This window comes from Odocoileus virginianus, chromosome 11, assembly GCF_023699985.2.
Source record: "Odocoileus virginianus isolate 20LAN1187 ecotype Illinois chromosome 11, Ovbor_1.2, whole genome shotgun sequence".
Taxonomy (NCBI): Eukaryota; Metazoa; Chordata; class Mammalia; order Artiodactyla; family Cervidae; genus Odocoileus; species Odocoileus virginianus.
This window is the reverse complement of record NC_069684.1, coordinates 54,900,701-54,927,978: the sequence shown is the minus strand read 5'-3', so window position 1 is coordinate 54,927,978 and position 27,278 is coordinate 54,900,701. Positions and strand designations below refer to the sequence as shown.

The 27,278-nt window shown below is 40.2% G+C and overlaps 1 protein-coding gene across 3 annotated transcripts in view; it reads right to left on the bottom strand.

Annotated features, from left to right (window-relative positions):
- Positions 1-320: 320 nt before the first annotated feature.
- The window catches only part of RAB3GAP2 (RAB3 GTPase activating non-catalytic protein subunit 2), a 108,048-nt gene continuing 81,090 nt past the window's right edge, over positions 321-27,278 (bottom strand). For 2 of the 3 annotated variants that reach the window (XM_020906849.2, XM_070474493.1), the window contains exons 22-35: positions 21,357-21,462; positions 20,586-20,746; positions 19,330-19,558; positions 17,779-17,952; positions 17,572-17,678; positions 15,058-15,124; positions 12,298-12,368; positions 9,785-9,820; positions 8,487-8,561; positions 7,963-8,181; positions 4,696-4,785; positions 4,271-4,492; positions 3,488-3,646; positions 321-3,290 (exon numbers count right to left, since the gene is read on the bottom strand). In XM_020906849.2, the coding sequence (XP_020762508.2) occupies positions 3,135-3,290; positions 3,488-3,646; positions 4,271-4,492; positions 4,696-4,785; positions 7,963-8,181; positions 8,487-8,561; positions 9,785-9,820; positions 12,298-12,368; positions 15,058-15,124; positions 17,572-17,678; positions 17,779-17,952; positions 19,330-19,558; positions 20,586-20,746; positions 21,357-21,462 (1,872 nt within the window). In that variant the 3' untranslated portion in view covers positions 321-3,134. The remainder of the gene's footprint in view (positions 3,291-3,487; positions 3,647-4,270; positions 4,493-4,695; positions 4,786-7,962; positions 8,182-8,486; positions 8,562-9,784; positions 9,821-12,297; positions 12,369-15,057; positions 15,125-17,571; positions 17,679-17,778; positions 17,953-19,329; positions 19,559-20,585; positions 20,747-21,356; positions 21,463-27,278) is intronic. The other variant, XM_070474494.1, reaches the window with a different exon arrangement.

Below are 27,278 nucleotides of genomic sequence, written 5' to 3'. Positions count from 1 at the left end.
TGTGATATCAAGTAAAACAATGTGTTTGAACAGGAATGGTGCAGGGGTGTGTCACTTAAGAGATGAAAAGAGTAATTTCATTCTGCCTTAACAGCAAACATCAAAGCAAATAAATACAAGATAGTAAAGTGATCTGGGAACACTGAATGCCAAATTTTGTAAGAAACTAAACTTTTTTCAATAGATTATTATTTGTAAATATTTAAATAATAAAGTCTGTTGCTGAAAAAAAAAAAAGAACAAAGCTATGGACTGCATACCAGAGAAAGTCATCAAATGTCTCATATAAGAGAGACAAATATATTAATACTATATAAATGTTAAGGAAACAATATGAAAGCTGAAAATTTATTTCACTAATATACATAAGTTCACAACAATGAACAGACACAGAAAATAGCAGTATATACAGAATTAGACTACTTACAATACATTACAATAGATAATAGGGCATTTTATAAACAACTCCATATAGGATTAAAATCTTTCCAGGGATGGTTAATTCTATTTAGCAGAAATATAACAAATCATTCCTATCAGGGTGAGGGAGGGCTTTCAGTGTTGCTGTAGAGTACTTTTTAAAAATATCTGCCTAAGTGACATGAACTATAGTAACTATTAAGAGAATTTATTCTATGTATGCTTAGTGTTATTAAATGAGTTTTCTGTGATTTCAAATTGTCATAATTTTTTTTAAGAAAGCTATTTAAATTTAACTGTGTTCACTTTGACCCTAGTTGAATTTTTACAACAAAGGTGAAACTCTTTGCTCCATACCTCATTTTTCTCTTTACAAAAACAGGATGCATTTAGAAGCCTGGTACTATTATTTCTCTCCATCTGCATTTATCCTGTATTTTCTAGTTCTACATCTAAACACAACTTGTAATGCAGAAGTTATGATTATTTGAACCCTTTTGATTTCATTTGCATTTACAGCAGAGTTGAACAAGGTACAGAATGCTTACCTAATGCTAACAAGGAAACGCACATGGGGGTAGGAGTATATATAAGAAAAAGCTACTCACAGGTAAACTGGCTTTGCACCAATAACTGTAGTATGTGCAACGTACCTGTTTCAGAAACTGCCTGTTCTGTGTGAAACCTCATTCCTTTCTTTGTGGCTCTTCGTGGTTACAGACTGCATACACAGGTATTTATTTTCCTTTCCTCTACCAGATTTATTTCAAAAGCCCTTAATGAAACAGTAAAATATTTAACTGCTTTTCTTAACCATGCAACTGAGAATTCAATTTTAAAATTCTCTCAATGGCAAATTTTAGGATTATAAATCTAACTAGAGACTCAGTGATTTGTTATGGTCCTAGAAGCCATATTTCAGCTTATTAATATATTCTCAACAATCCCCAAATTTTTGATTATGTGTCCTAACAGAGTAAGTTCAACCAGTTTTATTATCTAAAATGCTTGTAAGATACCCCCCAAAGTGATAATGGAATCAGAGTAATTTACTCTTTAAAAATGCCTGTAATTCCAAGTTTCTTTGACCAGCCGCTAAGGTTCACAACTACTTTCAGAGTATCTAGACAAGTCACGGAAAGAACTCATCTTTTAGAGTGCACGTAACAAGTGGCTACAGAATGCCTGATACTCAGAAATCATGTGAATGTGTCTGGATGGGGGTACCGGCGATCCCAGCAGAGGCTGAGGGGCTGGACCGGCTCAAGGCCCTTTTCAGTGTTACTACTGCAGATGTATGCCTCCGTCAGACACCTGGGCCTTCACCCCAAACACTCAAGGCACCTGAAAAATTAATCTCTCACGATTTAAAATGAAACAGTAATTACCAGGTTTTAGACAGTTCTTATTTGAATGTGATCTCTGTTAAAAATAATTTACACTGGGATATTCTCAGACATGACTTTTTCCTTTATATTCCTGAAAACAACTCCTCAAATTTGCACAATTGCAAGAGCTGGCTTCTTCCTGAGGAAGTGAAGAAACAAACTTTTGTATCAGAATGAGTTGCTGCGTGTAACAGCTGTGACCCAGGACATGCCAACAACTGTGCTGTATGGCTACACTCCAAAGATTTACCTTGATAAATGCTTGGTATCTGTGCAGCTCAAAGTGCTTTTTTTTAGAGTTTTGGTTAATTTGGTTTTAATCAACAAATGATTATCCAGCACTTGGACTGCTCTAGGCACTGTAGGGTACAAAATTAGTTGTATTCATCCTCTCAAGCCAGCAGTGAGGTAGGTTTGCTAAGCTGTAGTATCATCCCTAAGCATTTTCTATACTGTCCCTAAGAACAGGTAACATGACCAGATCCCAGAAACAGACATTTCTAAACACTTGTAGGAAAAAATAAAGTTGGATTTAAATTTTTAGCATCTTTGCCCTTTTGTTAAACATAAGTTTTACAAGATAATACATTTTTACAGTTACCTGATGTGGATACAATTTTGAATGTTGGCAAAAAGCAAATCTTAACTTGCATTATAATTAATTTTGCTGGGTTAGATTGCATCTCAGATTGTTTTGGCAAGTGCAACAGGTTAAGGGTTCTACTTAGTGTCCATTCTGATGAATATGATGGTCTTGAACCCATTATTCCTCCTCTGATGGCACCAGCATAACCTCCTCTGGGAAAGAAGCCTGTCAGCATCCAGAACTCCCGGGGGCCGTCCCCCAGGACGGGATTAAGCATGATAACAAAAGCATTTTCCCAACATTTATTAAAACAAGAGTGAGAGAGTTCTCTCACTTTACTGATGGGACTATACAGGAACACATTTAAATTTAATTACAATAACATTTTGAGTACGAAATATAGAATCTTATAAGAACATAATCTGTAAATTATAACCAGTTTTAAATAGCAAATTTGGACAATAAAGCTACTTAAGTGCTTGAATCAAAAATAAACAGGAAAACGGCTTCAAGAGAAATTAATAGTATAACTGATATCTGTTTCTATTTTACTGTCAGTATTAACCAAAGGTGGAATTTAGCCAAGACCGCACTTTTTAAAAGTAATGTGTATCTTTATTAACTTTACAAAAGAAAAAAACCGTACTCCCTCCATAAAACCCCAGAGCTCACTGTGTAACTAGCCAGGCGCTAGCTCACGCTAGAGCCGCGCAGTCTGAGACTGTCTGCGGGGGGCCGTGTCATAGAGGGGGGAGAGACATGGCCTCTGCGGCCTCAGTGAGGTGTAAGGCTAAGCTGTACTGCCCGTGGTTTTCTGGTAAAAGCTCAATGACTTTATTTACTAGTTTAGCTGTTGTTGCAATGGGCACTTCTGTGTTTTGAAGGTCCTGGGGGTTCTGCAAATGGAACACAAAAATAACCCATCAGTTACATACAACTAAGTAACTGCTACTTAAGAGTTAGCAGGAGAGTAATCTCCCAATAAAAATGCTTTTGTTCAGAATTAAGAAAACTCAATTTTTCTCCACTATTAAAAAATGCACATGAGAAAACATCCAGTGGCCGTCTGCCTTCCCTCACGCCCGGCACTCACCATGGCCTTCAACCAGGTGCAGAGCGTTGGGGGCAGCCTGGCGAGCAGCTCCAGCCCCTCCCTCGTCTGCGTGCAGAGCACGGCGTGCGCCAGCCGCTGCCCGATCAACACCAGCAGCTGCGAGGCCAGGACTTCTTTGTCCTGAACCTGGAGGATGGCCTGCAGGGGGGGCGTGGACAAACGTCTGGACTCCATGTCACTTCGACCTCTGGCAAGGTTCCCAGTTTTCTGAGTGGCTGGCTGCTTCCTGTCCTTGGGGCTCAGCTCACCCCTGATCACCCTATTCTACTTCTGCTTATTTACAGGATCTTAGTGATTTTCTTCACAGCATTTACAACTCAATTCAGAATTGAGCATGCTTCTCAGCTCCCACAAGTAGACTGGATTTGGAGGAAGGCACCCTGTCTGTCTACTGCTCTGTCCCTCTGCATAAAACAGGTCTGGCACACTGCATGAGTTATACTACACACTGGCCAGAAACAGGGATTTGATTAGTTTTTATTAAAAAAAAATTTTTTTTGGCCAAGCTCTGCAGTATCCAGGATCTTAGTTCCCTGACCAAGGATCAAACCCAGGCCCTCAGCAATCAAAGCACAGAGTCCTAACCACACTGGACCACCAGGGAATTCCCTAGTTACTTATTTTAATCCTGTTCTACTATTGTGCCTAGGAGTTCTAACAAAAGAAGGAAAAACAAGCTTTACCAGCAACTTTACTGATTCTTTACCCCAACTATCAGTTTTACAACTTGAGCCCGGACGACCGACACTCATAGGCTGTTACCTCCTCTCCTAAGTGGTCAGCTCCGTAGTTGTAGAGTTCCCCCACGTAATGCCTCCTAACAACATCTTCATTGACTTGAAGGTGATGGGCCAAGGCCACGGCCAGCACTGGCCAGTCCTGGTCTTGACCAAAAGGGGCGGTTGCTGCCTCTTCCCTGGAGTCTCTGTCTTTTGCGACTGTGTGTCGGGCCTGGACAGCTGCACTGACGACTTTCAGTAAGAACTTGAAGGTGGAGAAACAGATACAGCAACGTCTTGTTAGTATTTTCATTAAAAAAATATGTAATTCCAAGTAACTTGGCTTTTCTGTCACTTAGAGAGTAGTTTTTCCATTGTAACTAGTTATCAAAAAATGACACATACTTTAAAGAGAAACTAGTTCTCAAAAATACCTTAGAGCTGGTCATCCCAATAGCTGTAATTTACCTGTTGTCGTACAGAAATAAAATTTGGATCCATTTCCCCACTAGGTAATAACTGAATTGAAGTTAAGTCCTTGAAAAATGCATTTTTCCCCTAAAGAAAAAGAAGAGACCAAGAAAACTGATGAGTATGGACTGTTACTGGAGGGTTGGGGGGTGGTGGTGGTGGTGGTAGATTTTAAAATGAAGTCATTTAATAAAGAATAACTCATATACCCATGACCAATTCAGGTTGATGTATAGCAAAAACCATCACAATAGAGTAATTATCCTCCAATTAAAAAAATTAACACTTCAGAATTCTGTTCTTTTGATTTTCACAGGCATTATAGTGAAAGCAGCCTTAAGGGTGAAGCCCGGGGTGCCCTCCTGGTACCCATGCCCTGTGTAATTCCACTCCCCTGAGTTGGGCTGGTGAGCAGGCTTAGGCAGAGAGGACAGCCTGACACTTTCAAGATTAGGTGACACAGGGCTGTGGCTTCTGCCCTAGAAGCTGCCCTGTGCAGTCACCCGTGAGAGGAGAACTGAGTCCTGCCAATCCTCATGTAAGCCTGTGAGTGGATTTCGATCCCCACCCTGGTGGAGTCCTGGCCGACACACCAACTGCAGACACCCGAGAGACCGTGAGCCAAAGCCGCCTACACTAGGGGAAACGGATGGGGACTCAGGAAAATGACACAATATTTGCTGTTTTCAGCCACTGAGTTTGGGGATCATTTGTATGTAATGGGGCTTCCCTGTTGACTCAGATGGTAAAGAATCTGCCTGTTATCTAATAATCAGAAACTAATACATAGTAGGTACTTTGAATCCTCTTAAAAACACTTGCTGAACTGTTTAAAAGCACCTGTTTAAGAGAATAGAGCCAAAAAGGAATATCAAAAAATATGGTTTCAGAAGTTCTCAGGACGGAAATGCAATACAGAGCAAAGAGCACCAGCCTCTGAGTTGCAAGATCAGGGCTCCAAGCCCATTCCTTCCACCCAGGTCATCTTGAACAAAGGATCTCACCATCCTAGGCTGCTGTTTCTTCAGGTCATGCCAGATGTCGTCTAAGGTACTTTCTAGATCTAACCTGTGATTACAGATCATCTGGAGGGACTGCTGAGTAGAGTAAAGCCATTCATCCTTTGGTGATGGAACATGCAAGATTTCTGACAGCAACCTGCTGCATCTGAACATCACCTTTTGAGAGTTTTCCCATGCACTCACAGTCATTACTCTGTAGCTTCTACGTGGAGTTCTTGGGTATTGGGGTCTGCTCTACAGAAGGGCCTCCGGGATAGGGAGTATGTGTGCATTTATTGTTTACTATGTTCCAGACACTGCTGAGCACTTGGTGTTGAGTATGTCATTTAACACTCAGGACAACAAGGAGTCATGACTCTCAGGCTAGGAGAACTGACTCTACCAATAAACGCAAATGTGGGATTCTGTGTCACATGCCCCAGCACACACTGCTTCAGTACATGCATGTGAGTCACACAGCTGTCCCAGACCACTCAAGCATGATCTGGGCTGAGACTAGCATCACCACTGTTCCTGTCCAATGCTGGATGTGGTCTCATTTTGAAAAGTCCCTTTTTGAGGGGAGTACTGATTTTAAAAAAAAATCAAATTTTAAAGTATTTACTAGAAGTAAATACACTATTTCTACTTATATTTACTCTCAAACTCAACATGTCCAGAACTCTTCTAAAGGGGCTTCCTTTAAATGCCATGTCCAGTCCCCCAAACTTGAAACTGGGTTGAATTTTCATCCCCTCTCCTTCACCCTGCACTACTCTGTCATGAGGTAGCCGATTTCTCAAAATTCCTCCATGACCTTTATTATTTCTCCCTAGGCCACATCATCACTAACTCCTGATTCCCACTGGCTTCTCCAAGAGGCTTGATTTCCTTGATTTCCACTGGCTTCTCTGCCCACCACTGCCCCGAGTCCCTTCTGCAGACCTCTGCCATATAACTTCTCTTTATCATCTCCTTAATTATGAATGTACCAAACATTTACCGGGTTCCTATCATGTATCTGGCATGGCACACAGACAAGGGGACATGTAGACAAAGACTTTGAAGGGGAAGTGACACTTAAATGAGTAACAAACAGGAACTGACCATGTGGAAGAGCTGGCTGTGAAAATTGAACAATACAATAAGACAAGAGGTGAGAAAAATGCCTGCCTTCTCCCAGGGGTGGAGGTGGTGAGCAGTGGCTATAGCATGGGCTGTGAGGAATGGACAAGGGGGAGGAGAGGCAAGTCAAGGGGCAGGGAAGCCTCTGCGGCTCCACTTTCCATGTGGCAGGAAATAGTAACAACATGGTTAGTAATAGTAGTTGTAATAGTAAGAGCACTCACTGCTCCCCACGCTGGCGGTGCCTTTGGGAGGAGGACCTGAGCTCTGGGCAGCGCCTTGCTTTCCCCCTTCTTCCAGGGGCAGTCCTCCTGCAGGGGCTCCCGTCCTCTGCTCCCAGCCCCAGGAGCCCGAGGGGTCTCCAGCGGTGGTCTGGCTGCACAGAGAGACCTCCACTCTGGACACAAGCCCGGGTAGAGAAGCCAGTCAAGGCTGTGTCTTATGTCCCGGCATGAACCTAACACGACTGAATCTGAGTTTGGGAAGGAAGGTCTGGCAGCAGGGACTGCATGGAGGGAAGCTGGAGGCTGCCGGACCAGCCCAGGGGAGACGATGAGGCCTGAGCCTGGGCCACAGTGATGGAGAAGGATGGACAAGAGGGGATGTAAGGAAGAACTGACGGACGAGCTCACAGTGGCTCTGTGACCTGAGGAAGGGGACTGAGCTAGATGTTTCCCAGGCTACTAGTTTCTGCCATATCACAGATGGTGACCTCACTCACCAACTGACCAAGCCAGTGAACTTGGGGGAACAGCAAGTGTAGGTCAAGGATGGGGAGGGGCAGGCTAGAGAGAGATTTCAGGAAGGAGGTATGTGCAGCCCACCGCACAGGCAGAGAGGCATTCAGGAGAAACATGACCCAAACCCTGGGGACAGGTCAGGCCTGAAGACACACAAGAGGAAGAAAAGGAGCTTACTGAAGACAAATGATGGGGCAGATGGCTGAGAGGGCCGAACCCCGGGCCACTAGTATTTCAGCTAAATCAGAAGAACAGGGAGCCTGACAAGGAATACAGGACCAAGACCCCCAAGACAAATAATCCTATACAAGACACACAAGGCCCAGTGACTTCTCTCTGATAAGACAGTCCTGTTAGACCCTCAGCTCCGAGAGGATCCCAAGTGCTCTGTGAATTACCTTACTGTCAAAAAGAGAGAGCGGCTTCACGGTCTTGAGAGAGAACCTCATGACGGCGTAGAGGACGGCGCAGAGGATGGAATGGTGCTCCACCAGTGGGTAGTGGATGTGCTTCTGGTCCAGCGCCAGCTCCACGATGGAGACCGGGCCCTCCACAGTCAGCCAGGCGTCCTCCGTGTCCAACACAGGCACCTGCATTTCATCCCGGCTGACGTCTGCCTGCGTGTTTTGAGAAGGGAGAGCTATCAGAATCGGAGAAATAACAGTTTGACAATATCTTTAATGAGCTTCTTACCAGTACCAAAGTAGAAACCCATATTTTTCCCCATCCCTCAAGTTATAATTAAAAAAAAAAAAAACAACTAATAATTAAGAAACGTCACCTTCTTTTAGGCTTAAGTCAAAACTTCGAAGAGAATAAATGACAAACAAGCTCTTTTTATATAGTTCTTTCTGAAGTCCAACGACTTTCAAAATATTTGATATCTTAGCGAAAGGTCAGCATGAAAACACCACCCTTCTACCTCCATTAGAGTCTGAAGAAGATCCCAGCAGCAGCCGAGGAAAGAAGTCAGTGCTGTGTCGCTCATCCCCACATCCTGTTTGTATGAAGGAACATCATTAGCTCCAGCAGGAAAACTGGAAGGTTTTAATCAGAAAAACAAACAGAACATATGCATCTAGTCAACTGACTTTCCCCACTGAACTGACCAGTGAGAACTGAAAGTCAAGGTACTTGCACATTTTCATCTTTTCTGTAGATTCAGCAGATTTTAAAATCGGGCTTTTAAAAACAACGGTTCCCCTCAATTTTTAAAAACTGAGTATCTTTCTGTATTGGAAAGAGGTGGTGTTGTCAGCCAGCCACAGACGGCTTGTGTCTGGCTTGCTTAGCCATCTGCTGGCCAAACAATCATGGTGTGTGTGCAGTAACAGTCACACAAGACAGGCCAACCTGGAAAGTTCCAAGACAATAGCCTGGTCTGGTTTCAGAGCATCTTTCAGGGACTGAACTGAACCCTCTGAACTTTAGTAAGATCCCCAAGCTGGTGAACTAAACACCAGAGTGATGCTGTGGGCAGGATCTTTTCTGAAGGGGCCTGTCCAAGGGGCCACTGTGCTCACATGAGGTCTTCTTAAAACCAACAGCCACAAATCCCTGACATCCCTAAGTAATTCATCCTTAAGAAACACAGCGTGTGTGTGTCTGTTTACACACATATTAACAGTAGTCACAGAGTCACACTCAAGAGCATACAGACAAATTCTTCAACAATGGAGATTTTTCAGGACTAAGGGCCTATAAAGGCTGAATTCCTGTGTCATAGTATTTCTTAAGATATTTGTAATAAAATTTCAAAGTTTTGAGCAACGCTAGCATTACTAATCACTGACCTCAAATATAAACCCCCGTATCCATGGATTGAAACACCATTTAAGACTGTTTGTACAATAGCTATTATATAAAGGTAGATCAAGTTCACTACTCATATGAATCCAATTCAATTAGAAATTTCTAATTTGAAAGGCAGCAAAAATATGCAATTTTTTTTTTTGTGGCCCTCCTGTCCACAGTCCAAAGTTGAAGACATCTTGGCAAACTTAATTTAAACATACTATCTGATGATGTGGAAAGGTAAATTAAAATTGACCATAGGTTATAACCAGTTTCCTTATTAATACAGTGTTCTCTTTCCATTTTTCTTATCTCTCACTACATCATCAAAATGGTAAAAGGCAAAGTTCACTCCCACAGTTAATAAGGTACTATATAAAGTACAGAATTAACAACTATTCATCTAGTTAAGGGAGATACACTTACCCTTCGGCATAACCTATCCTTTGGTGCTTTTCCAACCTAAGACAAGAGGACACAAAATGCTGCATTTAACTAGTAATTTAAATCAAAATTTAAACTATGGTATAGAAAGTAAAAAGAAACCAAATTTTAAAAATATACATGCAGCTATAAATAAATACAGTACTAGTGTCATCAATTAAATGCTGGTTCTACTAATTTGTAGCATAAAACAATTTTGTGGGGGAGCTTAAATATATACTATGAAAATACATTACACTGGGCTCACAAATCATCCTTTTCAAAAATACTTATTTTTGAACTATTAAATAAGAAAACCCCCAAAGATCAGGTTCCCAATTTCCATACTCAAACTGTGTTGCCTTAAAACCTATTTGAACCAAACTGAAGGCCATGAATAAGGAGCAGCTAAAAGTTCTGCTTGTTGGTAATGATACACAGTACTTTTTAAAGGTCAGAAAGAAGGAATAACCATCTACAGCAGACAGAAGCTATATTCCTAACTCAGAAAAATCAGCTGATGTTCTTATTCCGTAAGTAATTCCTAAGATCCTACTGTATATTTTATGTGGGGTAACAAGTGGAAGATAAAAGTTCTGCTCTTCAAGAATATTACGTGATAAGAAAATTCACAGCAAACAGTGAAAATGAAAGGACAAAGGCCTCTTCACCTCATTACCTCTCACTGTGATTACTTCAACGGCCTTCGAAACAACCACGTTTAGCCCAGCCCAATTGCAACATACTTCACCCTGCTGCCAGAATCATCTTTTAAGATGCAAATCTGATATCATTCTTCTGCTTAAAACTGCCCCAAGTCTCCAAGATAAAAATAACAGCTACCATTCACTGTGCCCTCACCAACTGTGCCAGGCCCTCTGCTAAACAGCTGACATACACTAGAAAACCCCAGATCACAGCCCACAGAGAAGGTTCTTCATGGTCCACTTCCTGCTCCTGTCTCTAGCTTGACCTTCAAACAATCAAAGCTACTTGCAGCTCTCTGAATCCGACACGTTGTCTGCCATCTCCAGGGCTTTTTGTGGAAACATTTTCTTCTCACTCTCTTTTTTACAGATTCATACATAGTCATCCTCCAAAATCACCCCAGAAGCCTTCCCATGTCATTTACATTCCTCTTCTGAGTTCTAAAAGCACCCTATGGTCTGTTTACCATCTTTTCAATGGTGGGTTGAGGGTGGGGCTGTGACTTTATTCTCGGCAACCACAGAACCTGGCACTGACCTTGGTACATAAGAGATACTCATAATAAAATCCATTGAATGAATAATTCTAAACTCTCTGCTTCTTGGTTCAGGACTGCTAAACCCAACTCAAGCTGTGAGGGTCAGATGGGACAGTGGGGGGTAGAATGCTGAGCATCTGTAGAGCGTAACACATGGAAAAGGTCTCTCAGGACGGTGGTCAGAGGTGGCCCAGAGCAACAGAACACAGGCCAAAGGGAGAGTTTCAAGAAATAAGCGGTAAGCGGGCAGGGAGGGTGAGCGCACAGGGAAGAAGAGTCAGATTTAACTAAAAAAAAGTCACCAGTTTTGTCAAAGCATTTTCTACCGGAGCCACGGCCTATAGGGGGTCTGAGCTGTAGCACTCTTGATGGTTTAGGAGTGTCTGTCACTGTACGTTTAAAAGCACATGCTGTCATTATCGTGGTAGCTCTCCCAACATCCACTTAGCAGCCGCTGGAGTAACCTGCGTTCTCCACTGGGCTGTGCAGATGCCGACTGGGCACCAGCCACTCAGCGCAAGGCCCAGAGGCTCCACTCTAGTAGGCCAGCAGCTTCTGCTCCCACTGGCCGAGTTACAAGCTTACCTCTTATGTCTGTTCCCAAATCTACCTGTGATGGTTGTACATATTGTAAGTCTGTAATTTAATTAAATAACTAATAACACGAGTGAGGAAAACCAGGGAGTTCTTTACATGAGTTCTATGTAGACTGCTTTAAAAAGATTTATGAAGGAGAGTAGCTCACTCCAAGGTCTAGTGGATTAGATACAGAGAAACAACTATAAAAACTAGGGGATAAATTACAAAAATCTTAAGATTTTATACTCAGAGGGCATCACTGTTTTAAAGAGACAGGATCCAGAAATCACAGGCAATATACCATGGGTGAGGTTTATGTAGAAAAATCTCAGTAAAACTGTAATTGACCCTATTTAGAGAAAATATCTTGGCCCTACATCCCATGATCAATGAGAAATTGTACATTTATATGTTTTAATTTAAAATAAAATGCAAATCCTTGCTTGAATCCACCACTAGTCCTAATCACCTGGGTTAAGAGGTTTTTATAGGATATTACTCTCTTTCAAGGATTTGGGCTCTTCAAGTCACCAAAATGCCAGGACAACTGAGCATAATAAAATGTAATTATCAAATAAAAAAAATAGTCTAACAAGGCCCAATGCAAATGTTTCTTATATCAATCAATTATTAATGGAGCCAAATAAACAAGAAGTCAATATAGGAAATTTCAAATTTAAAATGACCTTACCTTATCCATCAAGTATGTAGCGGCAGAAAACCTTTTGACTAAGAATGTATTCCACATCATCAGCGCAATGCCTGGATAGCAAGTGAAGTAAAGCAGTAAGCAGAATGCTCATATATCTTCTCTTTCACCATATATAGCAAACTGTTTTCTTCATTAAGTTTATAAAACTATCTGTGTTATTTAGATATTACTTCTTATACCTTATGTAATATTTATAAAATTAATAAAAACCTTTATCATCTATAAAAATCAGAACTGGGCTGTGTGAGAGGATATCCAAATGGCCAATAAGCATAAGAAAAGACAGCATCACTAGTTATGAGAGAAAGAGAGATTAGAACTACACAGAAATATCATTACATGATCAATAGAAAGGCTAAAATTTTTTAATATGACAACACCAAGTGTGGGTGAGGATGTGGAAACAATGGGGATGCTTACACACTGCCGGTGGGATAATCACCTGGGAAAACCCCTTGGAAAACTGCTTGGCCTGTATCTCCCCCTAAGCTACGTATGCCTACCATGTGACCCAGCAAGTCCTCTGCAGAAACAATCACAAAAATATGTACAAGAGAATTGACAGCCAAACACTGGAAACAACCCTAAAGGATTTTCCTTATATGTGACCACTAAATAAAGCAATATACAAAAAAAGTATTAAAAAAGCAAAACAAAATACAAAAAAATATTTAAAAAGAACTCAACCAAACAAAAAATCGGGGCTTTACATGTCCATAAGCAATAAACTGTGGCACTGATACTAGAATTTCTGCAATAGCTGTCAGTTAGGCAACATAAACATGACATTTCACATATTGTGTTATCACCCACAAAGCTGCTTCTGTAACTAGGAGTGAGGTTATGCAGAAGCCAGGAAACTTACTCAATGGACAAATTAGGTAAAGAGTTTTTTTTTTATTTGAAGTAAAGTTAATTAAAATGCTGTGTTAGTTTCAAGTGTACAACAGTGATTCAGATACACACACACAGACACACATCTATGTGTATACATACAAACACACACCCCACTCATATTTACATACATATATTCTTTTCCAGATTCTTTTCCCTTATAGGATGTTACAAAATATTGAGTATAGTTCCTTGTGCTATACAGTAGGTCCTTGTTGGTTATCTATTTTACATGTGGTAGTGTGTTAATCCCAAACTCCTAATTTATTACTCCTATGACAAACTAGGTAAAATTCTAACTTGAATACTAGCCTCTGATCAATAGGTAACTTTATTTTATCAGTAAGGATAAATCCTTTAGAGACTGTATTTTCCAAATGAGCCACTTTAAATCTTTTCTCCCCTCTTGGAAGAAAGTTAAGAGTAAAGAGATGACTATATAAATTATAAGTTCTTGTCAGGTAAAACAAGAATTTTAGAATTTCTGCAATTTGACCCATATCACCTGCAAGAAGGTGTTACAGAAGAAGAAATAAGCAGCTTCTCTACAATGTATCACAAAGACAAAAAGGTGATTATCTCCCCTTGTCTGGACCCAAACCCAGTCTCACCACTTAGTATCTTACTAACTTCCTATCTTAGTATCTCACCAGTCCATTACTGAGCTCCTTGATTAATTCTTACAGGGAAACTCTTCTATTAAACGGAGCCAGCAATCCAGTGACCATTTTTCTACAATAATTTGTAACTTTTTTTTTCAAGAAAACAACAGCAATCCCCGTGGTAAAGAAACCAATGGAGAATACTCATGTTCATTAAAAGCAGCACAAGATGGGAGGGATAAATTTGGAGTCTGGGATTTGGCAGACACAAACTACTACACAAAATAGGTGAACAACAAGGTCCCACTGCATAGCAGAGGGAACTATATTTAATATCCTATAACAAACCATAATGGAAAAGAATATGAAAAAGAGCATATATACACATGTGTATGTGTGTGCATAACTGAATCACTTTGCTGCAGACCAGAAACTAACAGTATGGTAAATCAACTCTACTTCAATAAAACATTTTTTAAAAAGACAATATTGATGCATTTATTTTGTAAACAAATGAAATAAACTTAGATTATCAGTAAATTAAAAAAAAAAGAGCAGCACAAAGTAATTTCTAGCATGTGGTATTATTAGGCTTTGGCTACCCTAACATTTTCATCAGGACTTATAGTTCTGAACAGCCCATCCCTCTTTCTTATCTACCTGTGAAATAGAGGGGGAATTATTAATTCATGCATAATATTCTCCTCACTACACCTAAGAAGAGTCATTAGCATGGGAAACTGATGGGTGGGAAAAGACGGTGATAATTACCGCCAGCCCTCATCTCCTTTCTGGACAGCATTTTTCAAGCAATTAAAACAGCTGGTACTGCGTATGCAGCAACACACAGTAATGTGTTAGGTGGCAGGACCTATTTTATTTTTATCAAATAAAAATTTACCAGGTTGTGAATTTAAAGAGACTTGGCTCTGTGGGGAAGGGGACGGGATAGTTAGGAAGCTTGGGATGGACACTGCTATATTTAAAATGGATAACCAACAAGGACCTACTGTATAGCACAGGGAATTCTGCTCAACGTTATGTGGCAGTCTGGATGGGAGGGGGATTTGGGGGAGAAGGGATACATGTATACGTATGGCTGAGTCCCTTCCTGGTTCACCTAAAACTATCCCGACGCTGTTAACTGGCTATACCCCAATAAAAAATAAAAAATATTATTTAAAAAAAAGAGATTTGGCTATTTTGAAAGAAACAGTTACATTTTTAACACCTGTTTACTTACCATTCTGAACATGGGCATTAAGAATATGCTTCAAGTGTTCTATTGACCTAACAAAAAAACGTGCTTCCTTGCATACAGGAAGCAAGAAGAGAGAAAGAACAGGTATTATTCAATAGGTATTTCAAATATAAATGGAGACTTCTGACATACATTTCTACATGAAGTAACCCAAGAATGTTACAAGAACATGGAATTATTACATAAGAAGAAACTCTGCATAAGGTAATGTTAATGGTCTCTCTTAAATTTACAGTATCTATATAATGACTGATTCCTGGACATCTGGATTCAAAATTTACTGTGGTTTGTACATCACAGCAATGCTCTCTCCAATAAATAGTTGAATTTCACACAAATGTAAAAACAATAGGTTTATTTTCTTTGTAAATATCATTAATTAATTCTTCAACAACTATTTATTGAGGAACTACTATGCACCAGACTGCTAAAGGAATCAGACATACTGTAATGAACAAAACATACCCAAATCCTTGCCCTCACTAAGGTTATGTTCTAGTGACAGAACCAGATGATAAATACAGTAAGTAAATTATAGAGGATGTTTATAAAGAATGTTAGTGGTAAGTGCCAAGGAGAAAACATTAAAGCAGTGAAGGGAAATAGGAAATAAATTCAACTCTTTTTAATCAAGGCAGTTTAAAATTGTGGCCTATACATTATTAAACATAACACCTTTGCTAATGCATGTCAAAAGTTCCCCAAAGGCAATTTCAATTGTTTTGAGCCTAGTAAAGCTGTGTGTGTAAAGTGATTGAACTGGGATAGGGGTTGTTGGATGGGGCAAGGAGATAAATATTTAACAGGAAAGAAACAAACAAGAAAAATGACTGCTGATTTTAAATGTAAGTAATTATAATAAATGACAACAGCAACACAAATCAAAATGTCAGGCACCGTGTGTGTATTTTCTTTGTAAGTTGCTACAACTCTTAGACAGATTACTGTTACGGTCCTCATCCACTTAAGGAGAAAATTGAGAACAAAAGGCTCAGAAACATTCCCGAAGGTCACAGAGCCAGGAGCCATGCGGCTGAACAGACTCTGTTACGCAAACTGCCTTTGGTTTAGAAATGACCGCTGTAGGACAAAGCTTTTTAACTTAAATACCACTTCCTTAAACCTGAATCTGGAACGAATTCACTCAGATTTTAGAAATTATCGTGCCTTTGTTCTAGTCCTAAGGTTCTTATGTGACAAAAGTGTCCCATTTAAGGAGGAGACTAAACTTGTTCCCCTTTAGGCTGTGGGGAGGTCAACTGAAGAGTGATGGGAGGGGCATTTTTTGGTCAAAGTTTAAATGATCAAAGAACGTTACTTTGTTTAAAGCACTTATTTTTAAAATGTCTTCCTTTAACATGAAAGTGATTACATGTTTAAGACAATATTGCTTTATCCAGAGCAAGGAAAAATATCATTATCATTAGTATGCATGCTTATGTGTTGAGCTGCTTCAGTCATGTCTCTGTGACCTCACGGACTGTAGCCTGCCAGGTTCTTCTGCCCATGGGATTATCCAGGCAAGAATACTAGAGTAGGTTGCCATGATCTCCTCCAGGGGATCTTCCCCACCAAGAGGTCAAACCTGCGTCTCTTATGTCTCCTGCCTTGGCAGGCGCGTTCTTTACCACTAGTACTACCTGGGAAGCTATCATTAGTACTTTAGTGTGAATAGTCATCAGTGAGATTTTCCTTCGGTAGTGTAACCTGATACAAGGATGATAAAGGAAAGAATTTTGATTGAGGTTAATTTACTAAATAACTAAGGAGGCCTATGCTCTGAGAACTGTACAGCCAAGAGAAATATACAGCAGGCATTTTCACATCTTATTTTATCCAGGTGTCAATCCTGAAGATTGGTACCATCACTAAAAAGGGGTGGGAGGAGAAAAACCAGATTCAAGAGATTGTGACTGGCCCAAACCCAGACACCTGTGCAGAGCCCTCAAGTCCAGGCCTCCTGTCTCCAGGCCTGGGGGGCCTCTCCTCATGCTGCTTCCAGATTGAGAATGTCTGGGAGGGAAGAAAGCTGCTAGAAGGGGCAGAAAGTGATGCCCAAGGAGATAGTCAGACTGGCATCAGGATCTTTACTCTGGATTTGATCATGATGACTACAGTTTGAAGAACTGTGTACAGGTTGATGCCATCTCACATAGAAATTCGAAAGGAAATAAAAGATACGCTCATTGCAACTTATTAAGAATAGGACAGAACAGACTGGCATTGGACACAGAGACATCTACTAGGCTTGAATCCTGGTCTGACCACTGATTAGCAGTGTACTTACAACCTGGGCAGGGAATCTGACTTCCCTGAGCCCATTTTCTCTTCTCTAAAGTGGGAATAATGATGACCCGCACTTCATAGGTTTACCGTGAGGATTATGTATGAAAAAGGTCTTGTATAGCTCCCAGCGTGGAGACATTCCAAAGGGGAAAAACTTAGTGTCTGTAAGTGAAGGGAACAGTCCCATAGAAGAGGTGACCAGAGTTGTACCTCCGGGTCTTTATTCCACTGCACGACATACTCCCAGCAGCAGTGTGCGTGCAGCACGTCCAGCTCGAGGCTACAAGGGAACTGCTTGTAGGCCAAGTGCAGCAGGTCTGAAAGTAAGGAGACAACGATGTATTACTCCTGCCTGAGGGAGAGCTCCAGCCGCGTTCTTCATGCTGGATTTCCTGTTTACCTGTGTTTTTGTCTTACCTGGAATGGCTCCCAAGTCCATCTCCACCTCTGACACCTCAAATAAACCTTGGTTAATACCTTCTCTGGGTTCATCTGGGTTTTCTGCATCTCTTCCTTTATTAGCCAATTTTAACACTTCGGGGCTGAAGTCCTGTTTAAATATCCACTTGGCTACACTGTCTGCAATGCCACCTACAGTTTGGAGACAGGAAAGAAAGTGAACATTGGCAGCATTTGCCAAAAGGAGCCCACAAAGTCAGGATCTCAAGGTCCCCACGAAGACCCAAGTGCCACATTGCGTTAAGCCTGAAAGTGACCCCAAAGCCATGAGATTTATAGCAGTGTTGCCATGTACCACTCACCACGCAAGGGCAAGTGGGATACTGGACCTCTAAGGGCGCCTTTACACTCTTGTAAAATATTAGCTAAATATTACTGTCTATACACACATATCTTCAATGTCCACAAATTCAAACTGCATTTTACCAGGCACAGATGAAGGCATGAATACATCTTTAAAATGTTTTCATTTAAATACAAGTGAAAACAGACTCATTAGCATGATACTTGTGTCAAGGCTTCTTAGGGCAAAATACTGTTTTTAATAGTCAAGAACTTGCCTCTATGGAGTATCTGGGGTCACAGTTTAGCCACAGTTAATTAACGGCATGATGCCATACCATATTTCAGTCACCAACATAGTCCAGAAAGTCATAAATCATAAAAGCATTCAAGATGAAGAGTCCTGCCTACTACCGAAAACAAATACAAGCTTCTCTAATGTATTAAAACTTTTCCTCTCAGTCTTTCTTCCTATTTTGCGTCAAATGAAAACCTTTTTGACAACAAGAATACAAAATCATGATTATCAGTGGAAATAAATGAGAGCAGTGTGCCAGGTGATCTAATTTCTTAAGCTTGGCTTCTAAATCATTTGATAATTCCCATTCCAGGATCAAGTCCTGATCCTATTGCTCAAGTTAATATTAAAATGGTGTTCCTACATTTTCACCAGGTGGCAGAACAGAGGACAGTAAGTTTACAATTTGAAAATGTTCACAAATCTTATACAGAATGAGAAGATGAGTTAACTAAATTAAAACCATAAATGCCAGTATTTAATCCCAGAAATAGTCATTCCAGCATCAAATGTCTGACAGAGATGCTGGTAATAAGGAGAGGAAGTATGTCATTACAAATCCAATATTTTAAGATACTTGTGGTCCTACAAAATGTTTAAGCACAGGAATCCAATGACTCTGGAATAGTAGAAAGTGATGCACTGAAAATGAGGTATAAAGTTCCATGGATATTAGGAGGAAGAAGAGAAAATTCAGTTAGTGGGTCATGAGAGGCTTCCTGGAGGAGGCAGCATTTGAGATGGGACTTGGAAGTTCAGAAGAGGTAGGTGGTGAGTTACTTATTTACTTTTAAAATCTGATTGTATTTTTCTTTTCTTATTCTTTCAGTCATTTCTATTAAAACAAAAAAAAAAAGCAAAGCCCCAGAAAGCTCATACCATAAAAATATAGATCTATGGCTACAAATGCTCAAATAACTTCAGGTTACCTTTTCCTCCTTCTAATAGCTTTTTCACAGAAAGCTTCGGGAGTGGCTCAGCCTGCAGCAAAGACACTTTGGAGGTCCGGGTGTTCGTTTTGCTGTGAAGCAGAGTCTGAAGCAGGAGACAGTCCTCCAGTTGTTTCAGGAGGAGTTTCCAGTATTCCGTGTCAAGAGAAAGGGCCTCCCAGGAATCAGTGAGGGCTTCCGAGTCAGTTCCTGAAACTGTTTGGGAAAACTAACAGAAAATGCCCAGTTGATACTCTGGCCAAGAGCCTGGATCAACACTAACTTGAATGAGCTGTTAACATGAAGGCCGATGGATCATCAGGACACATCACAAAGCAATATACAGATGCTGGTGCACAAACATTACTACTTGGATGGATGGAACATGAGGGTCAGGGGTAGACTGGAGACTTAGGTGCAGTGCTGATGGAGTCCAGACATTTATGAAGAGACCTGTAGTGAGGCCCATGATTCAACAGACATGCACTGCAAAGGTTTCAGGCCCATCCCCGCAAGAGTTCCTGGATACTGACAGTTCTTCAGAATGTACTAGCCAACATAAAAAATGTATCTTAAATTTCTCTCTCCATTATTAGAAATATCATAAATCAGTCATAATGAATTTAGCCCCAAACTACTGAGTCTGACAATGTTGAGTGAATCTCTACAGACCTATTTAAGTGTCCTATCCAACTTAACGCAACATCCCCCTAGAAAAAATTATTTGATTCACCATGAGATAGAAGGGGCGTTAGTCTTGCCTTAAATAAATTTTAGTCTTCAAAAGATGGGGAAAAGCCACAAAGTAAAAGGTCAACTGGAAGCTTTCATCTGAGTCATTTAACACTATGTGCCAAAACCACCCTTATTTCTAAAGAGGGATATAAACACAATTGTAGAAATTAAGAGCTGAAAGAAATCTGAGAAATAACGCTGTCTAACCCTGAGCCTTTTGAATGAAGACCTGCCTTCTAAAGGCACTCACCAGAGACCACCAGCTGTGAACACTAGGTCTCTGCCCTGAATTCAATGCTGCTTCCCTTGTGCTGTGTGGAGACTAAACTCAAGGACGCGTGTCTTCTGAATAAACAACTAAAGAAGAACCCCTTATCTCCAAGAGACAGACAAGATCCTGCTAGACACATATCTCAAATTTTGGATGTTCCACACACTGAAGACAATGCAGGCAGAAGGGGAAAGCGGTTGGGGAGCCCGCCGGAGGGGAGTCCCCCCAGAGCTGCCCCCTGCCCACTCACTTTCTTCTCGGTCAAGCTGTTGGATATCTGGGCAGCGACAGCATGCCCGACGTGCGCAGACAACAGTGCAGCCCCGTTGTTCTCGGACTGAATACAGACCGTGCGCATCTGCTGCCACCAGGGGGACACTGACTGAGAATCCCAGGTCTCTTCAATGGCCACTACAGGCAAATGGGAAAAAAAGAAACTCTTAGCTTAGCAAATTTTTTTTTAACCTTTGATGTTAAAATAATGTTAAAACCAAGTTTCCTATTGATGCATGTGTGTATTTTTGAATGAACTGGAAAAATAAATCTTTATTTTATTCAGAACACTTAACATTCCATTTATTTATGCTCTTAGGCATCTTGCTCTGAATCAATTGTAAATCTCTGTTTGGAATATTTTCATCATTGCTGAAAACTACTACTGAATGTTTTAATATAACAGATTATTGTTCTCATCAGGCCAAAAAGAGTAAGAAAAATATTACCTCCACCATAGACCATTCAATTCACCTCACTGAACTCAGAAAACACAGTTTGTATCATTTTTTATGTTGATGCAAAATGTAAATTTAATTTTCATAAAGCACACTCTGAATGTATTAAGAGTTTTCTATGACTACATAAAGGATTATCTCTAGTGAAACATTTTGTACCTTCTAGTCTCCTTTTGTTAAGAGGAAGTATTCTCCCTCCCCGTTTTTGTGGAATTTCAACACTAAACGTTGTTTCTGGGAGTGGAGACCAAATTCCCGAGGAGCCAAACCTCAGTGTCCACGGTGCTTACCTTTCATCTTGCTCAGAAGGTACAGCATTGTATGGAGACAGCAGACAGACTGAGGTTTGTCCAAAATATCTTTTTCCTTAGAAAGCCAAACACTCAGGAGCAGAGCCTGAAATCAGATTTAAATCTTACTGTAAAAAAAATATTTACCATAAACAAAATCTTGTACATTTCTAGACCATATGTGTATTCATGAGTGGTTCAGTCTTTCTCGTTGGGAGGTAAGTGCTTGCTTGTTACATGACAGCGTGAGGGGTGGAACAAGGTAGCTTGTCTACTTTAAAGAGATTCCTTATCTGTTGGGGATCAAAATCTCCCCAAGAGATTCCTTATCTGTTAGGGATCAAAATCTCCCCATTTCCACCACTTCTTTAGTTTCAGTACTACCCTTCAGTGCAAGCTTCTATTAAAGAGCAAATCGGCAGAGAGGGTACTGCCAGTGAGCATGGATCACAGAACGCTGGCCGCAGGTTATGACTAGAGGGCCTAGAGCTGTGGCTCCAGCCCTGGTCTTGGCCATGCAAAGAAAACCAGGGACTTGGAAGTGGCTGGTGAGTACATAATACTATCAAACTCCAATCTTCAAGTCACTGAGTCAAGAGAAACAGATTTTAAAAGCACTTAAATCAACAGAGTGATTTTTAAGAATGAGCCTATCTACTTAAAATTTTTTAAACTGGGGTTCATAAAATTTGTACACAGATAATTCTGTGCTAAGGAAAACTTGAAAAGCATCGTGTCACATCTGTTAACTGCTGGTGTGTGTGAAAGGTTTTGATTGCCTGTAATTCTGCAATGTCTTTATATGTATAAAGAAAAATTCTAATAAAACGAAAGGTTGACTATCAGTTTAAAAGCATTCAGTTCAGTTCAGTCGCTCACTCACGTTTGACTCTTTGCGAACCCATGAATTGCAGCACGCCAGGCCTCCCTGTCCATCACAAACTCCCAGAGTTTACTCAAACTCATGTCCATCGAGTCGGTGATGCCACCCAGCCATCTTATCCTCTGCCGTCCCCTTCTCCTCCTGCCCCCAATCCCTCCCAGCATTAGGGTCTTTTCCAATGAGTCAAGTCCCCACATGAGGTGGCCAAAGTATTGGAGGTTCAGCTTCAGCATCAGTCCTTCCAATGAACACCCAGGACTGATCTCCCCTAGGATGGACTGGTTGGATCTCCTTGCAGTCCAAGGGACTCTCAAAGAGTCTTCTCCAACACCACAGTTCAAAAGCATCAAAAGCCATGTAAATCCATGGCTAATTCATTTCAATGTATGACAAAAACTACTGCAATGATGTAAAGTAATTAGCCTCCAACTAATAAAAATAAATGGAAAAAAAAACACAAAAAACAAAAGCATCAATTTTTTGGCGCTTAGCTTTCTTCACAGTCCAACTCTCACATCCATACATGACCACTGGAAAAACCATAGCCTTGATCAGACGGACCTTTGTTGGCAAAGTAATGTCTCTGCTTTTTAATATGCTATCCAGGTTGGTCCTAACTTTCCTTCCAAGGAGTAAGGGTCTTTTAATTTCATGGCTGCAGTCACCATCTGCAGTGATTTTGGAGCCCCCAAAAATAAAGTCTGACACTGTTTCCCCATCTATTTCCCATGAAGTGATGGGACCAGATACCATGATCTTCATTTTCTGAATGTTGAGCTTTAAGCCAACTTTTTCACTCTCCTCTTTCACTTTCATCAAGAGGCTTTTTAGGTTCCTCTTCACTTTCTGCCATAAGGGTGGTGTCTTCTGCATGTCTGAGGTTATTGATATTTCTCCCAGCAGTCTTGATTCCAGCTTGTGCTTCCTCCAGCTCAGCATTTCTCATGATGTACTCTGCATGTAAATTAAATAAGCAGGGTGACAATATACAGCCTTGATGTACTTCCTTTTCCTTTTTGGAACCAGTGTGTTGTTCCATGTCCAGTTCTAACTGTTGCTTCCTGACCTGCATACAGGTTTCTCAAGAGGCATGTCAAGTGGTCTGGTATTCCCATCTCTTTCAGAATTTTCCACAGTTTATTGTGATCCACACAATCAAAGGCTTTGGCATAGTCAATAAAGCAGAGGGAGATGTTTTTCTGGAACTCTCTTGCTTTTTTGATGATCCAGTGGATGTTGGCAATTTATCTCTGGTTCCTCTGCCTTTTCTCAAACCAGCTTGAACATCTGGAAGTTTATGGTTCACGTATTGCTAAAGCCTGGCTTGGAGAATTTTGAGCATTACTTTACTAGTGTGTGAGATGAGTGCAATTGTGTGGTAGTTTGAGCATTCTTTGGGACTGGAATGAAAACTGACCTTTTCCAGTCCTGTGGCCACTGTTGAGTTTTCCAAATTTGCTGGCATGTTGAGTGCAGCACCTTCACTGCATCATCTTTCAGGATTTGAAATAGCTCAACTGGAATTCCATCACCTCCACTAGCTTTGCTCGTAGCGATGCTTTCTAAGGCCCACTTGACTTCACACTCCAAGATGTCTGGCTCTAGGTGAGTGAAAATACCATTGTGATTATCTGGGTCATGAAGATCTTTTTTCTACAGTTCTGTGTTTTCTTGCCACCGCTTCTTAATATCTTCTGCTTCTGTTAGGTCCCTACCATTTCTGTCCTTTATCGAGCCCATTTTTACATGGAATGTTCCCTTGGTATCTCTAATTTTCTTGAAGAGATCGCTAGCTTTCCCATTCTGTTTTCCTCTATTTCTTTGCACTGATCGCTGAGGAAGGGTATCTTATTTCTCCTTGCTATTCTTTGGAACTCTGCATTCAAATGAGAATATCTTTCCTTTTCTCCTTTGATTTTTGCTTCTCTTCTTTTCACAGCTATTTGTAAGGCCTCCTCAGACAACCATTTTGCCTTTTTGCATTTCTTTTCCATGGGGATGGTCTTGATCCCTGTCTCCTGTACAAGGTCACGAACCTCTGTCCGTAGTTCATCAGGTACTCTATCAGTTCTAGTCCCTTAAATCTATTTCTCACTTCCACTGTATAGTCATAAGGGATTTGATTTAGGTCATACCTGAATGGTCTAGTGGTTTTCCCTACTTTCAATTTATGTCTGAATTTGGCAATAAGGAGTTCATGATCTGAGCCACAGTCAGCTCCCGGTCTTGTTTTTGCTGACTGTATAGAGCTTCTCCATTACTACATACAATTTTCAAAATTAAGAGTAGGAAGCTGAAGGAGAAGTGTGTGAAGGGAATTAACTCAGGAGAATGACCCAAGGCAGATAAGTAAAAGTACCTGACAGGCGTATCTTCCCATTCGATAACACCAACCTCTTGGGACAGGGCTGGCTACTGGGGTTTTACAAATGATAAGAAGGAAAAACAACTTACTGATTTAGAACTAAAGTTTGAACCTAGATCTGCCTGGCTGTATAAATATAAAAATACACACACACACTTTCTCCTATTTCTCCCCTTTTTGGTTTAACTTGTCTCTTTTTTAACCCTTTCACATCTCACCCTTTATCGGCTTCCTTTATACCTCATCCTACCCATATACCTTGTCATTTTTAAAAAACTGGGTATGTCCTTTCATATTTGCCCTCATATTCAGAAGACTATGACAGGGTTAACAACAATGCTAATGGTTATTTAGAGCTTATTATGAACCAAGCCACTAACTGCCTTCATAAGTTAAGATACACAGAAAGTATTATGTAGGGAGGACAAGATGGGGGTTCACTTTCACAAAAATGGGGTTGTATTATACTATGTTCATTCCACTTGCTACATAATATCCTCCGTCATCCACAAAATTTTGACTGACATTAGTCATTTATCAACGTTATTCCCTCTGTTTTAAACTTCTTCTTAATCTCATATAGCACCGCTGTTTATAACCACAAGGCAGGCTAAAAAAAATGAATTGGCTACATGGACAACAAAGACATTCCAGAATCGTGAAAATTACTTCGTCTTGGTGTCCTGCGCACACAGGTTGTGAGGCAGATCAAAAGGAAATGAAGGGAGGTGGCAGAATTTACCTACTAGGTTCATGGCCAGGTTGCCATTTGACTCACCCTGATTAGTTTTGGAGACACAGTGTATGTACAGGGGTTACATTAAGTGCACACCAGGTTTCTAATACACTATGTTTCTCAAAGTTTGATTTCATGTCCCCAACAGTAAGGGTTTCAAAGTGCTCACAAAGATTTCCAATCCAAAGGGTTGTTTTAAACTGTACTGTTTATACAAATTAAATGTCAAGCCTTTGCTCTCTCTTCCCATGCACTCTTCTAATTTTTTCTTCAATTAACCGCTTCCTCATCCATCACTACATTTACCAAGTCCTGAAACAAACAAAAAACCTTGCTCTTCTGCTTAACTCTCCTTTTCATGTCTCTCTGAGATCTGCTCTATCTCTTGACCAACTAGGTAATCTCTGCTTATAAGCTAAACAGTGTTCTTGTTTTTTTAAACTTAAAAAATTCCAAACCAGTCACGCTTTTATTTATGTGCAGCAAGTCAGTGTAAACAGAGGATGCTGTGGGTGTCTTTAGAACAGGATGAGACAATTTTAGAATCACTTATGTGACAGAAAGACTTATTAAACTTCAGGAAAAATTAAGGGGAAAGGAGAAAAATAAGCAAAGTATAGAGAATAGAGAGAGGAACATAGATACCTCATAGAATACACACAGAGACATACACAACAGGAAAAGACTGTACCTGGAAGGTAACCATCTCCACATCTAGTGAATACAAAATAAGATATATTTTCAAAACACTGCAGCAAAGAATGTTAGATTATGTATTATTCATAATGTAAACATTTGTATTATAGATTTGCACACTCTAAGTGTGAATCATGTTGTTTCATAATTGTTAATTCACATATAAATGTCACCAACTGACATCTTACTAGATGATATTTGAACAAAAGACTTTGAATAATAGAATCCTTGAATAGAAATTTACTAAATTCCTCTAATCACGGAGTATCTAAGACTTGTTAGAACTTCCACCTAAGAAAGAAAGAGAAACATCCAGGCATCTTTGATGGGTGCTTCTGAAGCCCAATGAGCTTTACCTTTTGCAAAATATCCTCCTATATAATCCACATCCTTAATGTTTTAGTCCTTCACTCAACGGAAATGCTGGCATACATAGTGCGAGGAAGCCATCTGTCAGCCTTGCCTGCCTGTACTTCAAAGAAATCTACCTTGTCAGTCTTTTGGATGAGCCTTATTTCCTAGTCTTTCCTGAAAACTAGGGTTTGTTTTAGGTTACAGAATCTGAAACTTGATACAATTCCATTGAGGAGAGTTTTGAACATTGTGAAAAACTATCAGTTGTCATCTGTGAAGGACACCATCTGTGATTATACTAGATTGGGAAATCTTTTCAAATTAAAAAATGTATACAACCTAGATTATAAGTACCAAGTTTTTTCATGCACATAATTCCAATAAAACTATTCTTTCAAATATTTCAGAAGAATAAAGAATTCAGAAAATAATTGATCAGGAAAGAATAGAAAGAGCTAGCATTTCAAATAATGTGCCTTTAAAACACTAGTAATAAATTTTGCTGAAAGACCTATCACTTTTTATTCATGACTGTTATGTCTATATTCCTGAAAGTCTGTTACTCTTTTAACATTAAATAATAGATGTTAATCTATATTCTCTTTTAAAAAAACTACTTGAATTTTAATAACTCCAGAAAAATGTTACTGGTCTATATTGTGGCACTGGTAATAACTGCTTTGGGAAAGAGCAAGATGTAAGCAGAACACATACTTACTGCCTGGTGTACAAACCCCTGCACTTTACCTTCCCAAGGCCGGATGGCTGAGTAACAGTGTGAGTGCGTGGGCTGCCATGTTGTCTAATCAACGTCACCACAATGACCGAGCAGGCCTTTTAAAAGCTAGTCTTACTGTACACTCAGTTTCTTACTTTACTTCTTGGGCT